The sequence below is a fragment of the Phascolarctos cinereus genome, unplaced genomic scaffold, assembly GCF_003287225.1.
Source record: "Phascolarctos cinereus isolate Bilbo 61053 unplaced genomic scaffold, phaCin_HiC Scaffold_3;HRSCAF=262, whole genome shotgun sequence".
Lineage (NCBI taxonomy): Eukaryota > Metazoa > Chordata > Mammalia > Diprotodontia > Phascolarctidae > Phascolarctos > Phascolarctos cinereus.
Genome location: NW_027555736.1, coordinates 69,680,010 through 69,698,167, shown reverse-complemented (window position 1 = coordinate 69,698,167; position 18,158 = coordinate 69,680,010). Strand labels below are relative to the sequence as shown.

At 37.4% G+C, this 18,158-nt stretch overlaps 1 protein-coding gene across 1 annotated transcript in view; it reads right to left on the bottom strand.

The window, feature by feature from the left end:
* The window catches only part of WDFY4 (WDFY family member 4), a 395,486-nt gene that overhangs the window by 109,810 nt on the left and 267,518 nt on the right, over positions 1-18,158 (bottom strand). Inside the window, 3 exon segments of the mRNA XM_078150902.1 lie at positions 11,593-11,655; positions 14,358-14,443; positions 17,415-17,535. Coding sequence (XP_078007028.1) covers positions 11,593-11,655; positions 14,358-14,443; positions 17,415-17,535 — 270 coding nt within the window.

The following is an 18,158-nucleotide window of genomic DNA, read 5'->3' as shown; positions in this document are numbered from 1 at the left end:
CTTAGCCTCTGATAGAATTGGTAAAAAAAAAAAGGGGCTGCAAGAAAAGAATATGATTCTGAATATAGGCCTACACAATGGCAAACAAGTTTGGGCGAAGCAAAAACCCTCCCCTACACAGATGCAATTAATTCACGGGTTTATTTATCAAATAACAACTTCTGGACACTATCTAATCTGTTTCCCACCTCATCTACTCTAAATCCCTTGTTTTATAGTGAGGAAATGGAGGTCCAGCAAAGTGAAATGACATGCCCAAAGTCACAAAGGTAGCAGGCATCATAGGCCAGAGCCCATTCCGGGTTCTCTGACTCCTTGACTGGTGCTCCTGCCACCATATTGCATTGCCTCTTGTTTGTTCCGGGGGAGGAGCTGTCTATACCAAACTTTAGAAAAGTAGGTCTCCATCTCTTGTCCTTCTGTTATTCTCAGTCAGTTGTGAAATCAGTGATTAGGGTGGGGCGGGTGGGAAGAGTTAGAGAATGAATGGAACCCAATGGCCTTTCTAGCTGGAAGTTACTAAGCCCCATGGATAGCCTTTACAATCCTTCACTGCTTATTTTTCTTTGCATGTGCTGATAACAGTTACTCATGTTTACATCTAGCTTTTAGGTTTGTAAATCACATTTTTCTCTACAGCAACCTTGAGAGGTAGGAAGTACAAGTATTAGAATTATTACTGTTACTTTTGCTTTCATATTTATATCCCCAGCATTTAGCATAGATATGGGCACATAGTACTTAATAAATCCTTTTCCATCCATCCATCCATCCATCCATCCATCTATCCATCCATTCATTCATTCATTCATTCATTCACTTTCCTCATTTTTCACATGAGAAAACTGAGGCACAGCAAGGTTAATTGAACTGTCTGTGGTCACACTGTTAGGGAATTATGTAGACACCCAGCTCTACTGCTTTCTATTCCAGTTATCTTTCTGTTTATTTTATTCTGTAGGGAAAGAAAAAAAAGTCTTAAGCTCTCCACTCTGGCTTTTGAAGTTTCCTCCCTGATATAGGGACATTCCCTATTCAGGAGAACTTTTTTTTTTAATCTGGAAACCCTTCTCAGGTTCCAGTGGCATCACCTATAAGGGTTCCATGGTCCCATGTTATAATGCTGCTGCCCTGCCTTTCCAACACATTCATAAAGAATCCACAGGAGATTTAATTCATTCCTACTTATTTTACTGTGGTAGCTCTAGGAAAATATGGTCAGGTAACAGAGTGGGGACTGTTTATTTAACCACTCACCACTGCAGCTCCTCCACTTTGAGACATCTTTTATCCATAGATGTTATCATTGGGGGTCATGCCAACATAATCAGCGATAGACAGTCCTGACGAATACGACAAAGACTTCTACGCCACAAATCCCATCAGCGCATGCGTTGTATCATTATAGAAAAGGATGGATTTGTTCATTCTCACAGAGTAAGGAGAACTGATCTTAGCCTGAACTAAGGAGGATTTAAGGATGAAGAAAATATTCTTGATGGGAAGGTTAAGTTAGTAAGGACCATGACACCATGGAACACAGGGAAATTGGAATCTCCTTCTCTTAGGCCTTAAAAAATGAAATATAAACCCAACTCAAGGTGATTTAAAGTTGGTCCTATCTGAAGGCAGGGGATGGACTAGATGAATTGTAGAGGTCACTTGCGGTCCAGTGATTTCATGATTTCTCTGCAACCCAGAGCAATTGACTCACAGACTCTCTGCATCTTAATTTCCCAGGTTATTGCAGAGATTGCTGGAATTACCATACTAGATTATTGCAAAAATTTGAAGACTAATCAACTAACATGAATGAAGGAGCTTGAAGAAAAGCAGTCAATTAGAAAAGACTATCTAATATGACAAGGGGCGAATTCTGAGAGTCAAGAGGTATCAGTTCTTTGTTGAGCCACAGAGTTACTGCATGGGCTTGGGCATTTCACTGTTTCCCTGTGTCTCAGGCCCTGCATAGGTGGAAAACTCTGATAATTCCCTTACAGTGACCATCTTTCAGTAGATATAGGATGCTGCATATACGCTAATGAAACCTACCTAGAAATGATATAATGAGGGTGAAGAGGAAATCCAGACATGTAAAAATTCAAAATGATGCATTCTTGAATGATCTGAGGTTTTTGGAAAGGAAACTGATAAAGAGACCTCATGATTTTAGAGCACTGTAATAAGCAAAAAGAAGTCTTAATACTCAGCCTTGGTTAATTTCTCTAGATTTTTCAGAGAACAAATTATAGTATTGTCCACAAAGCATACAAAGATTTCTGGGAGGGAGAAATATTAAATAAATGTTACGTTATTCACTAGTGTGTATATGTGTCCTCTGTCCTCATAGAAGGAAGTTATTTCACTCTATGAAGGTAGGTGTGGAGACATATCTATTTAGTAAGCAATCTTCAGATCACATCTCTTAACTCTATCCCTTTCCCATCCATACTTCTTAGTGCTACTTTAATCCATTGTGGCCTGTTTGTTGTTTTTAAGAATATTTTTCAATGAAAAAAATCAATTTTCTTTCTCTCTCATTTCACCACCACCTCATCCCTACCCTGGAAAAAGATAAACTAAACTAAAAGAAAAAATACATGTAGTCAAAACAAATTCCTAGACATAGGATTCCTAGATACAGACCTATCTATCTATCTATCTATCTATCTATCTATCTATCTATCTATCTATCTACATATATGGTTTTGCAATATATAAACACATGTGCACATACACACCTATGTATCAGATTCATATGCACATAAACATTTATATATCAGATATATGTATGCTGATACATATTTACATATAAGATACAGATTGCATGATAGATGCATCTATTGATATAGATACATGCAGGTGCATATATCTCGACCTATATTCATGTATATATATTTATATATAAAATTCACAGGCATGTGTGGGTATATATTATATCTTTACACGTGCATATATATGTGAATCAATCTGCATTCCGAGTCCATCACCTCTCTGCCAAGAGGTGGATAGCATGTTTCATCATTGGTCCTCTAGAAATGTGGCAGGTTATTGTGCTGAAAGAATTTTTAAGACTTTCAAAGCTATTTTTCTTTACAATGTTTTTGTTATTGGATTTTTCTCCAGGTTTTACTCACTTCATTCTGCATCAGTTTATTCACATTTTTTTGAAATTGTCCCTTTCATCATATCTTATGGCACAATAGTATTCCATTATATTCATATGCCATAATTTGTTCAGCCATACTCCAGTTAAAGGGCATCCCTTAGATCTTCCAGCCCTTGGCTCCACAAAAAAGAGCTTCAATAAATATTTTTCAATATGGGTCTTTTTCCTTTTCCTTTGATCTCTTTGGAGGTATAGTGTAGCCCAGATTTTAAAACTACATGCAGCAACTTTGGCTACTAAAGAAACATTGCCTGTTGATGCAGGGATTTAAATAGATAGTGCGAATGCAGTTAAGATTTTTGCATAATGATATTGGGACCCAAAAGTGAGAAAGAAATGGTTAGAGAGTTGAGGGCAGTGGGGCTGGCCAGATGTAAGACTAACAGAACCAGGGTCCTCATAGTAAGAGTAGGTCTAGGGATGAGATCTGAGTCTAGAACAGGGAAGTAGTTGTGACTACACGTTAAGGGCTGAAAATAAGTTCCTAAAGTCCCAATGCTATTCTTTCTATCTCTAATCATCAGAGTCACGAATTCTACCCATTCTCAGTTGACCAAATGTGTTATTAATCAAATAAAATTCATAATTTGAGAATCATTACTGCACATAGAAGTCTGTGATGTCTACAGTCACTTATTCCATTTTTTTGTGTTTATTCTGAACATAACACATTAAACAAAATTAACATTTCTATATACATAGCAGGACAGAGAAAGAAGAATGTTTATGAAACTGCAGGTGCTTATTATGTACAGCTTGTTTTTCTTTTTAAGTATATAATAATTTCAATGTAGCTTTCAAAACTGTTGTTTGTCTTCACTTCTTTCTAACCTTTCTTAGTTTCTGACCCTTCTGAAGTTTTTTGAGGATGCCTCAATAACCCTCTTTTTCTTTCTTTAAGGAAAACCCCCATCCTCCTACCTATTTCCAACAAGGAAAAAAAAAAGGAAAAACAGAAAAACAAAGTCTTCTTGTCTAGTTCCTGGTGGTGTAGCCTGGCTCCTCATGGACATGTTTAAGTGAGAGTCAAAGAAAAGTACATTTTTCCATTAAATTATTCTTTAAAAAATTAAATGTGGTAAATATGGTCATTAAAGAACAATTTACATTATATTTAAATAGTTAACATGATTTATAATGAGAATTAAAGAAATGCAAATGGTTTGGTACAGCTAGGTCAATCTTGAGAACCATATAGTGACAAGAGTTAGTAGGGACCTCTATTGTTCAGTCATTTTTCAGTTGTGTCCAACTCTCCGTGACCCCATTTGGAGTCTCCTTAGCAAGGATACTGGAGTGATTTGCTTTTTTCTTCTCTAGCCCATTTTACAGATGAAGAAATTGAGGCAGAATTAAGTGACTTGCCCAGGGTCATACAGCTAGTAAGTATCTGCGACCAGATTTGAACTCAAGTGGGATGAGTCTTCCTGACTTCAAGGACCAGAACTCTATCCACTGCACCACCTAGCTGCCCTGTTGAGATCTTACTGATGCTTATTTCTTCTAAAGCTTTCATTTTTGCATATGATGGAATTGTGGCCCAGAGAGGCTAAATACCTTGTCAAGGTGGTACATTACAGAGCTAGGACTCAAAAGTTAGTCCCCACAAATCTTTAGTTATAGTTGATCATTTTTTAGTCCCCCCAGATTTGGTTCACTCTGAACCTTCCCGAGTGTCTAGGCAGGGATTGTTTGGGACTTTAAGGTCACTAGCTCACTTCATATCAAAAGTCTTTGCAGATAGCTATCCTCCAGTCTCTGTTTATCTTTAGTAAGACTTTTCAATGGTTATTGGCTAATAATAAAGAAAATTACCCTCTTCATAACCCTAATAAGCTAAGATGGTGTCTTCCTTGCATCCTCTTTCTAGCAAAGCAGAAAAAAAAGTATTATGATGCCAGTATGCTTCATAAAAGACATCATCATTTTTTAATCAAAAGGGAATGATTCTTCTTGGTTATTATCTTCCTCCAGGTTTCTAACTTTCTGACTACTTTTGAACTTTATTTCAGACTGCTTTCTTTGTTTTTTCTAACTGCTAACAGTTTACTGATTAATTTGTAATTTCCAATTGTTGTTCTTACTAAGGTAATAATTTTCTGTGAGCTTTCGAAACCTATTTCCTAATACAGGCCTCCACCTTTTAAGGGTACTACTCTTCTTTCCACAGAGTATGCTATTTTAAGCTCATTAGAACCTGGGTTCAAATCTTGGTTTCTATGCTTAATGACCTACAGGACCCTGGGCAAGTTAGTTCTTCTGTCTGAGCCTCAGTTTCCCCTGGTCCAGGGGAGGGTGAAAAGATGTCATCAATCATTCTTCCATCTTTCTGGTTATTCAGGAAACTGTTAATAGCTAAAGTGAGAGTAAGTAGTGATTCCTAAAGCTCCTTCTAATTTTGAATAGTTCTTAATCTTGTGAAACAGAACCTATAAAAATTCTGAATGACATATATATACACATATATACACACATGTATGTATATATACATATACATCACACATATATGGAGAAAACATGTTTTATATATAACAATATATGTTGTATATACATACATACTATTATATATATATATATATATATATATATGTATACGTATATACAAAATAAACATGATAAATATATAAAAATGACATTTCTCCATGTAGGCAATATAGTCCAGGTCTTAACCTTATAGACACACTGTAGGAAGGTGTCTCTTAAACAGAAGTTATGATTTTCATGAAAAAACAATGTGTAATTTTAATGATTTACTTCTTTTGTAAAAGATACACTTCTATATGTGATGATCGAGATGCTCTTCAGTGATTTGGCTCATGATTTGGATCTAATCATCCCAGAAATGGAAACTTGTTAGTTATTTCCACTGTGGTGGCCACTGTACCAAAAGACAGACTGCAAGACTGCATTAACAAAATATTTCATTTTAATTGAATTGCTACAAATAGCAGGAGTGGATGCTGGGAATTGTTTGTTTCTACAAAATTAGTTACTTGGAAACTGGCCCCCTAAGAACGTCATTGTACATAGATAATAAAGAAATCCTGTCCCTGACTTTGTTAGGCATTAAGTGGGAAAATACCCACAATCCAGAAAAGATCCTCCTTTTTCCAACCCCCTTTCCAATGCATTAGGATGACCTGGGAGCTCAAAACACTTCCATGGCACAAGAAACATGTGTGAATTAGACAGAGGGGCAGTATGGTAGGATGAGAAAAGCCCTATGTCTGGAATCAGAAAAGTCTGCTTCAAATTCCACTTCTGGTCATTACTAACTCTATGATCTTGGGCAAGTCACTTAACTTCCCTGGGCCTCAGTTTCCTAAGCTATAAAATGAAGGGGCTGACCTAGATAGCCTCTGAGATCTTTTCCAACTCTAGATCTATGATCCCATGACCCTCGAAGTCACTGAAATAACTAAAGTTTGATTCCAAAAAGTCAGATAAGACTTTAAAGGTAAGTTCTACAAGAAAACCTGCCTACCCTATTTCCCACCCCACCACCCTCCCCAGCACCATGGGGCACTTTTCATGCAAGACCAACAGGAGGAGGAAAAGAAGCCATTGAGGCTATTTTTCCTAACTTGGGAATCATGGTGTGGACATGTTAGAAGGGTTAGCACAATTATTTTCAACTTTGTAACCCCGAAATCTATATAAAGTAAGATGATGCACAAGCACAATGATTAGTTGTCACTATATTCTAGGTGAGGTTACTTTTATTGCATAGAACTTTCAAGTAGCTGACTTAATTCATCTTCAAAATCATGGAAGCTTATTCAAGTCTTCACTTCAAGGCACCAGTTTATTTAGTTATTGGTTGATTTGCATCAAATCCTATATATTTGTCATCATGCCGACAAAAACACAACAATATAAAAAAAATCCCATCCCCTAGAAACTTAAATTCTACCATTCATTGTTAAATAACAAGTAGCACCCCTATACTCAGTGTGTATAAGCTGGAAGAGTGCTGGATGTGAAGTCAAAGTGCCTGAGTTCAAGTCCTAGCCCTGCTCCTTAAGATCTGTCTGACTTTGGGGAAGTCACTTCGTTTCTCTATAAAGTGAAGGAGTTAATCTGGATGACTTCTGAGATCTCTTTCAGTTCCCAGTCTAGGATCCCTATAATCAGCCATTTGCACCTCATCTCCAGGTATGTGCCCTGGGGTTCTCTGTGACCTTGTTCTCACATATACTAACCTGGCTTAAGCTTAGTATTAGTCCTATGGTCCTGAGCGCATATCCCTCCCTGAGTGGCAAAAGGAAGAGGGTCACATATAAAGAAGTAAATGAAGGTTCCAAATCTTGTACTCATTTGGATATCCTGCCATAATCCACCACAACCCCCCTCCCACTTCCTTCCCATTTGTCTCTACTAGGAAAACAAAACAAAACAAAAGACAGCCAGGATCATTTGTTATAGTGTTATTAAAAGAATATGAGAAAAGAAAAAGGGTGAGGGAGTAAATGGCAGGGACTTCTAGTCTTTGTAATTTTCTTGTAATTAAAGCTGTTTCAAAGAAATATCACTTTTGTGCACAAGAGCAGGTTTTCGACATGCTATCCCTTCAGGGCATGGCATGTGGACCAATGGTGGGAAGTGACATAAAGATGCATTTTGCCAGCGTATTATCCAAGCACTGAAGCATTACATAGGACAAGGTGCTGGCCAAGATTTAAACATACAGTAATTAACTCAGAACGAATCGCCAGGGGGCCTGTTCAGCTGTCTATTAGCAGCTTCCTGAATAACCAGAAGGGGGGAAGAATAATTGGCTACATCTTTTCACCCTCCCCTGCGCTAGAAATGTGAAAGAGGAGGCTCTGTCTCCTGGGCAGAGATGTGCTCCTGAGGACTTCAGTCTTGATGACCCAACTATGGCTCTGACTGGCCCACAGCAGATCTGGGAAATTCTTCGTGGAGGATTTATTGAAGAAGTGGGATGTGAAGTGGGATGTATGCCCAGGACTCCTTTTCTAACCAGAGGGTATATAATTACATAATAATGAATTCTTCTTTTATCCAACGCCATCTGACACAAAACAACTCTGTTCTTCTGATATTTACCCAGTAAATTTTCTAATATTATCACACATTTGAAAAGCCTCAGCACCATTATGATAAATTGATGCTGACACCAGTGGTAAAAAGAGATTCCCTTTCTAGGTGTCCAAATAATGTGAAGATTTTGAGGAAGGAATAACTTTTCCAGATTCCATTTGTGCTATGATTTTTCATAACTCATCCTCTCGAAGATAACCTACAGTGGTTTATAAATCAGACCTACAGACAGATAATTTAACAGGTCAACAACCCCATTCATTTCTACACTGAATTAGTACATACTTGCCCATATAAGCACACCAATGAACCTTACTACCTTCATCTTCCAAAAAGTGAGAGACAGAAGCCAGGTGAATGTCCAATAATACTTTATGGTTTTTTGGTGGAAAGGGCTTTAGGAAATGAATGCCATTGGGTAACCACTGTAGTTCGATGGGCATATAACAAAGCCACTGAGTTTTGGGAAATCTTTAGGGCTTAAGTCATGGCTTTATAATAATGGGTATGGTATAGAGTCCCAGCTATCTTCTCAGCTAGGTCTATTTTCTGGGAGTGCTATATTTATATATCTAGACACCATATATGTAATTGTTGTTCAGTCATTTATAGTTGTTTTCAACTCTTTGTGATCCCACTTGGGGTTTTCTTGGCAGAGGTACTGGAGAGGTTTGCCACTCATTTTATAGATGAGGAAACTGAAGCAAACAGGGTTAAGTGACTTGCCCAGGGTCACACAGCTGGTAAGTGTCTGAGGTCAGATTTGAACTCCGGAAGATGAGTCTTCCTGCCTCTAGACCCAGCACTCTATTCACTGCACCACCTAGCTGCCCATCTATATATCTAGACATCACATATGTAATCATATATGCATATAAATATATATGTGTCTGCATGTATTTACTTATAGCTGTATGATCTCTTCAATAGAGCTACTCCCTCCAACAATGCAGATTCTAGCCCAACCATGTGGCTTATGTTAATGTCTTCCTTTAACTCTTTCATGGGGGTCCACCAAGTTAACGACCTTTCTGTAGTTCTCTGGACATTATTTGATTATCAATGGAGTATGTAGTCTGCCCTCTGGTTATCTGTTTTTCTTACCATAAGACTGGCCCACCTTCTGTTCTAGTCAATCCAAGAAGCCCATACACATATTTACCCATATTCATGAATATACACACTTACCCATTACCCCTCTTTCCATACACCTGTACTTAGGACAGCTCAAAGCCTTATAGATTTATTGCCAGATACACATGTACATAAAAGGTAAAAATTATGAACAGAGGATTTGGGGTACATGAAGATAGCTTTAAAGCTATCGTACCATAATGAAGTGCTTTGGGAAAGGGCAGAAGAGCTTTCCCATAGATCAATGGCACTGATTATATTTCTGTCAAACTACAGGCATGACCTATGTTATCTATGCCTTGAAGCCCTTCCTACAATACAATTATGGAGGGCATTCTGGCTTTCACCTGGCTTCTCACTGTCATTCTCCCAAGCAGCCTCACCTAGGTTCTTTTGTTCTCATTTCTCCAAGCTATTTAACTGAATGACAAGATTCAGAGAATTTAGGGAGTGAAATGACATTAGGAGTTCTGTCTATGCACAGATAATACTAGAGTTCTCTGGCAGAGCATCCTGCAATATGTTTTGAAAGACTCTAGATCTTTATATAGAGTTCAATGGGAGTTATAAGGAATTTTTAACTCTAAGTCTGATATTTGTCTGGCACAAGTATAGACTGTGATCAGCCACACACACACACACACACACACACACAGAGTTAAAGACCTAGGTTTTAATCATACCTCAACATTTTTCATTCTCTGTTTCTTCATCTATAAAATAAGAAGCAGGTACTTCACAGGGTTAACATAAGGATCAAAGGAGATAATAATGCATGGAAAATATTTTGCAAAACAGTTATTTAATACTAGTCATTATTTATTAATTGTGTTGTTGCAGTTAAAAAAAATAACTTTTTTAGCCTGGAGAATTCTGTTTAGATTTTGTTTGATGCCTTTATTGGCATTAGGTAGTTCATAGCCTTGGCTGTAGACATAAAAAGCTATTAGTCTGCCTTTATCAGGGAGAGGCTTTCTTGTCACTGCACCATAGCAGTTGGTTACAATCATTAATAATTTCTCATTGCAATGCAGCAGCCCTGCCTTCAGAGAAAGCTGTAAACAGAAGGCACCCACCACCCACAAAGTTTCCTGGATATTGGAATGACCCTATATCCTTGAATCCCAATGACTTTTCAGTCTCTTTGACATTCACTTTGAATTTAATCAATCTTTTGGGAACAATTTTGAATTTAATTTCCCATTCATCCTTTGATAAGCAATATTTATAAAATGTCCCATGCATGATGCCATTATTAAGCATAATGCCAGTTTACTAGTTATAATTACTTCATAAATATCTATCCTAATGAGACACTTTAAAGGAGCTGGAGGCAGAGGGAGATGTGGTTAAGTTTAATTAGATACATTATCATATATAAATAAGAAAATGCAGAAGAATGAAAATAAAACACGAATATTTACTGAAAAGAGGAGTGGGCTGTTACATGTACATCTAGTGGGGGGGAGGGGATTGTGTTGAGAAATAGCATTGTGTTTCCCTTTCAATCAATCAAGTAATCAAGAAAGCAATAACTTTTTTGTTAAATTTCTACTATATGCCAGGCATTCTGCTAGATATTGGAGACACAAAGACAAAAATGAAATACTCTCTTCCCTCAAAGAGGTTATATTTATCAGGGAAAACAAAATGTACGGATATACATATGTATGGATGGATGGATATACATATATATGTATGCATGTTTACATATATGTATGTATGTTACAAAGGATAAGGATTGGTACTTTGAGTTCTTTTGGTATAGGGAGCTCCTGGATGAGGGACCTCCCTTCACCAGGGCAGCTAAGTACCTTCTCTGTGACTTGCAGTGAACATACAAAACCTAAAGAAAATACAGGGTAATTTGGGAAGGCACCAACATCTGGAGGGATCAGGAAAAGCCTCATACAGGAGGTTGTGCTTGAGCTGCATTTCGAAGGGAACTAGGGATTCTGTGAGCTGGAGTATGTCTCCTTTACCAGAAGAAAAAACTCATTGAGTAAAGGAGATTTCAGGTAGAAAGGAGACAAAGATATCTCTAATAGACTTGGGGGGAATGTCAGGATTGAGTGAAAGTATAGTGTAAGATGGCTAAGTAGACAAGGTAGCAAGGAAGAAAATGTGCCAGTCCACTCGAATCTGGTACATTGTCCATTAAATAAAAGTAACTATTGAATGGAACAGATGCCTAAAGACCACATATGGTAAGCCCCGTGTTTTACCTTATATTGAGTGATTCTTCTGTGATGCCTTTCCCCTTTAAGCCAGGTTGTAATGAACGAAAGCTACACAAAAAAGAAGAAACATTTGAATGTGTATTAGAGCTCACTAGTCTTCCCTCCAGCCTCTGATATTTTCAGAGCCTTAACACGGTGTCTACAGAATCTTTCCCTGTACCTAATTTTTTCTTCCTATTTGGTACAAACATACCCTGGAATATCCATGATAAATATGTGAAAAAGTCTCCCTTCCCTTGCTTAACATCTTCCTCATTGGGTACCATGGCTCTATGAGGATTCAGCCCTCCAAAGAAGCAGGGTTCAATTCCATTAAGTGATTAGTGATTGCAATGCCTTGGTTAGTTTAAGACTATAGGATTACAGTTTGAGAATTAGAAGGGATTTTGGACGTTATCTATTGCAACTTCTTCATTTAATAGCTGAAGAAACTGAGGCCTACAGAGGTGAAAAGAATTGTTCAAAGGAAACAGGTAATCCCAAGCAGTAGAGCTGGGATTTAAATATAGGAATTTTGGGCTATGAAGTCAGTAGTTCTTATACAGCATCACTTAATGCTTCTCCTAAGGGAAGAGAAACAGCCTCATTACTCAGCACATCAATACCTTCTCCTGTCTAAAAGCCATTCCATTTTCCAGTGTATCCAGGCATGTGGCTCAAATGCAGTGGAGAATATGAGATAGGAGGGGTGCAAGGATCACAAGTCTTCATCCTCTAGGCACCCTCAAAGTGAAAATTCTCTTTCCAATGGTGTTCATGGATACAATGTAGCAACTAATTACAAAGTTAAGCCATATAAATAGAAAAAGGCTCTAGGCAAGATGAATCTTATGCTAGACCCAACTTGCAGCAAATTCTCAGTCACAATTTTTCCTTTCATTAAATACCTTAAAATTTCACTTCAGCTACTCTGGCAAACCAAAGCAAAGTCTTAGCACTACACCTTCCATGGTACAGTTCTCAAAGCAAATTCTCTCTTCAGTAAAGATTATGTACATGAAGGGTTAAGTACTGGGCCATTTGTACTTGAGATATAACTTTCCCAAGATGCCCGGGTAAAATCAAGTGAGCTCTAAAATGTGCTTGCATTATGATTATGATTATCACTATTATTGCTGTTGCTGCTGCTACTTCTGCCTAGAAAGGATTTCATGAATATAGAGACCTCCCCTTATCACAACTCCCTTCATGATGTAGACGTGAATCAGGAACTTATCCTAATTTATAGTCGTATAAGTATCTATAGAGATATATCTATAGAGAGATGTCTGGGGGCACTGGGAGGTTAAGCAATTTGCCTGTGGTTATGCAACTAGGTGGCTCAGTGGATAGAGAACTAGGCCTAGAGTTACAAAGACTTGGGTTCAAATCTATCTTCAGACATTTACTAGCTTTGTGGCCCTGGACCAGTCACTTAACCTCTGTTCGCCCCAGTTTTCTCATTTGTAAAATAAGCTGGAGAAGGAAATGGCAAACCACTCCAATATCTTTACCAAATAAGCCCCAAATAAGGTCACGAAGTATCAGAATGATTGAAAATAACTCAACAACAACAACAACAACAATAAAAATGCATCTAGTACATATTACAGGCAGGTCTTGAACCTGGATGCTTCTGACTTTAAAGCTTTCACTATGGGGAGAGAGATAGAGAATCTGTGTTCAATCCTGGCTCTGCAACTTATTCTCAGTGTGACCTTAGGCAAGTCACCCTCTCTGGCCCTCAGTTTTCTCAAACTCCTTGAAGTTCCCATCCAAATCTAATCTATGATACTGCAATCCTGTTAATTATGGAAATACTGCATACACACACACACATATATATATATACATATGTGTGTGTATGTGTGTCAGGGAGAAAAAAGGAACTAGATGTTCATCACCGTGGACGATGCAGATGATATGAGATAATGTATGTTCTCAAAGCACTCTATTTAAAATATCAGAAATGACAAAGGAAAACAGGCTTCCTTCTTTATAAAAAATATCACTATAGAAGTAGGAGACAGCATCTGTTATTTGGAATTATTTAAATTAAAGACTCAATTGAAACACTTCATACTAGACAAGAGAGATTTAAAAGGAAACCTGCATTTAAATGATGTGAATTAGATTTTTAAATGAAAGCAGTTGATATTTGAGAGTAAAGAAATAGAATCTGAAAGTCATAGTGCAACAGGGATGTTAATTAACCATCTAGTTCATGTTTTTCCCATCAGCTATGGCTTCTCTTGACAACTTCCAGATCAACCACAGGGAAATAGCCAACCTAAATCCCTAAGACTGAAGCTTGAGGACGTTTCATACTTTTTCATCATTGACAGAGAAGAGGAATGATAGCTCATCTCCCTTTCACTACTTCAATCCATGAGTTTATTACTGTTATACAGATCAAAACTCCCTCACACCTAAGGGGGAGACAGTTGCAAAAATTGTACCGCTGGCTGGACACTCTTCTAGTGACGAGCCTCTACTACCTTATGGGGGAAGGGCAGGGTCAGGGTACTGCTCAAATGATAATCTGTCATGGTCTGCAGGAAATCCAGGCTTATTTCCATGCCAATATGAGATATTGAATGAGATTTTGGGTCAGGTTGTCCAACATTGTCATGTCCCAAATGGCCACCACATACTTGTGGTCAGTCTTCCCTCAGCCTTCACCTCTTCTGGTTAACTTATATAATCTCTTTAACGCTCCCTTCCCCACCCTTCACACATCTAATTTCACAAACTTTTAACCCAGTCATTACCTCTTGAAGGCTTTGCTCCTGTCACTATTGTGGAAGACAAGAAACTTGGAATAACCATTTCTGAAGAAGATTTCCAAGGCGATCTCCTATTAAAAAATAATTTAGTTATTACTGACTTTATTGATATCTAGATGATGAAAGGAGAATGTAAGCCCCCTGAGGGCCAGGACTGTTTTCATTTTTGCCTTTGCATCCTCAGCACCCAGCACAGAGCTAGGGACAAAGTAGGTGCTTAATAAATACTTTTTTAAAATGTGAATTATTGTCTTTGTATGACTAGTGTGTGTCACTAAATACTAATTGAATTGAATTGAATTGAATGAAAGAACATGGGGACAAACATAATTTCTCTTTCCATGTCAAAAGGATACGCCTTAGTCTAAGATTAAATGAAGTAACATTTATACAATACTTGCAAACTTTAAAAATTGCATAAATGCTGGCAATTATTATTAGTATAATGGGAGTCATGACAAATGAAAAGGAACAAGAGGAGTTATTTATGTAATTAACTTGCATTTCTTACCAGATGGTTTTTGTTATGTTAGTCCCTATATAGTTCTATGAGGGAACTTTCATTAAAATATTTTTATAAACTATTTTTAAGATATTTAAATATTTTAAAAATATAAATGTTTTGATATGCCCATTATGTATATGGAGCACAGGGTATTTAGCAGATAGTAAATAAAAACTTAAAGCCTTTCACCAGAGAAGCATAATGTGGCATAATTCCCAATTTAAGGTGACCAGAGTAAATGAATTGTCCAAGGACAGGACACACAGTTAAAGCTTTGAATCTGGTCCAGCGTTTGGTCTAATGAAAGCATTCCTTTATCCAGTCATGAGAGTGAGACATCAATTTGATATCACTTCCAACCTGGCCACATTTTATGAGGATAAACATCCCTGTTTATCCTCATCTTCAAACTGTACCTAAAAATTGCAATTATTTTATAGGCTGTTTCTGTCAAAATGAAGCAGAGGATTCTTTCTTTCCCTCTACCTCATCCAATAGCTAAGTTCCCCTGGGCCAATTAAGGACAGCTTGATGTAAATCTCTTGACCATTAAATGGTATTTGCAAAGTTCCTTATTCTACTTATGATAAGACTCAACCTTTTTTTCCCCAAGTAGCATGATCTTGTAGATATTTTTTGGTGGGGGTATGAATTAGCTCAATATGGCTTAAAGCATATTCCAATACTTTTTTTTTTAATAAAGAGAATATTTGTAGAGCATACTTTTAGGCCTGAATGGGCCTATAACTGTTAGACTCTGAGAGCTAAAAGGTGGCATTTTGTATTTCTTCTTATGTTCAAAAAAGATAATACAGTGAATTTTTGTTTTTACATAATAGTCATTCCTGGATATACATATACCCAATGGGCCCTAATGCATAATCCACCAATCAACAAACAAAAGGATGAATGAATGGTTAAAAAATAAAGTTAAACTTTATCTATCCAATAGAATGATTTCATTTATCAGTGTATGCACCACTTCATGAGATTAGTACACCCCTCTCTACCAATAGAAAGAATTACTTGATATTCAGCTTCATTATAATAGTTTTTCTTTTGCTTTATTGTAGCTCTGATGTTATTTCCACCAGGAAGAGTAGCCATAAAAATGGTAGAACACTCTCACAGTGCTAGGTTTCACTCCTACCTGAACTCCTTTAAGGCAACTGGGCTTAAACTGACCAGAAGAAGGTCTGAGCACTGCTCTGTCTATGTCAGGACACAGGGATATGCTTAGTCATCAATTTCTAGGCTAAGGTTGGATTCTTATTTTATTATGCTTGCAAAAGAAAGCAGACTTAGGAACTTCATAAGGAAGGCTATAGTAGGGAAGGCTGAGACTGTTCCAAGAGCTGCCAGTGCTTTGTTACATGCTTAATGTACTGAGCTGCAAGACTGAAGATAAAGAGTCTACGTGCCTCCTAAGGTAGTATTTTTGAGAACAGTTATTTGATGATGCAGGGAGGTAGGTGCCATTAGATCGTCTATTAGATAGATAGTCAGCTCTTTCACTAGATTGTAAACTCTTTGAAGGCAGGGACTGACTTTGGTCAATTTTTGTATCCCCAGTGCTTACACAGTGCCTGGTACATAGTAGGCACTTAATAAATGTTTATTGATTGATTATTTTATTGAAAAAGGGCAGTCTCTCCCTACTTCCATGCTGACTCTTATGAATCTTTGAGAGTACATAATATGGAAGTCAGGATCTTTCTAGATAGATTCCTCTACTCCCTTTAGTGGGAACTGAATCCAGGTAGCCGTGGTCAACTGCTCAAGAAAGTTTTTAGGGAAGGACATCTAACTAGTGTTCTCAAAATAATTTTTTGTTTGCCAATATGTAGCTGGATCAGGGACTAAGAGTGTAATTTTTGAATCAAATAGTCTTGTCATAGGGGGAAAGTTAGCTGATGCCTGAGCTGGAATTATGATGTACCAGGACATCTGGGACTATGAGAATCTGCCTGGGCAGCAAAGAAGTGAGTTCGAAAAAAGCATTCATAGAGAATTATGGAATCAGAGAATTTCAAAATTGGAAAGGCCCTCAAGACATCTAGTTTAGGAGTGAGAATCCTTGCTATAGCCAATCCATAAATAATGATATAGTCTTTGCTTGAAGATCACTAGGGAGGGGGGATCCCACTACATCCCAAGGCTCCCCATTTCACTTTGGCATTGCTTCAAATATTAGAAATTTCTCCCTGACGTTAAATATGAATCTGCCTGATTTCAACTTGTACCCATTACTTCTAGTTCTGCCTTCTGGGGGCCAAGCAGAACACAGCTAATCCCTCTTTCACAGAACAGGCCTTCAAATACTTGAAGATAGTTGTCATTATCCCTGATGTTTTAGGTTAAATGACCCCAGTTCTTTCAAATAATTCCTATGTAGCATTCTTTACTTATTACTTACATCAAAGTAATCAAAATGGTTCTTTGAAACCTGGGGATATTTAAAATAGTCGAAATTTAAAAGCTTTTTTTCATTTAACTCATTGCTTTTCATACTTGTGGTATCCTTGGCTGGTACATACCTGTAGCAGAAAGCGCATCAGATGGATCTCCTTAATGTCACTATAGGAATATCGATTGCAAGTGTAATGATCTAAAGGCTGGTCTTTGCTGCACATGTTGAAAATAAATGGATCACTGATACTGCGGGAAAGCAAACATAAAATAATTTTAGTATTAAAAATAAAACAAATGGAAAATAAACAAGTTGGTTCATCTACAAGAAAGTTTGTTTCATGGGTTGTTTTCTAAATTTAATATCATACATAGATAGGGTAGTTCAGTGTTAGCATGTGGTAACAAAGTAGAGGATTTAGGTTGAAGCCCTAGTATAGGCTGGTCTGTAAAACAAAAGAAAAAAAAATAATAGTCTTTTATGAAACAAATGTCTCACTGCCTTTGCTACGACTTCACTGTCTTAAGTACAACACAATCTCCTTAAAGTGTAAGGGTTTATTAGAGTGCAAATTAATATAATTGAACAATTAAAAGTTACTAAAATAGCATCTGGCCTTGAATGGCTTTGGAGACAAGCCCTACTTCAATATTTCTGATTTTGGAACACTTGTGCCCACTCAACCGATAAGTCCTGCTCATGATCTAGCATTTATTCATTTTCTGTCTCTCTATCTCTCTTGTCTCTGTCTCTCTATTTCTCTTTGTCTCTCTGGCTCTGGCTGTCTCTAATGAACCAAAAAGTCTAATGAGCCAAAAAGTCTACATCCTCTGTTTAGCTCAATTCTATTTTTTCCAACCCTAGCTGGGAA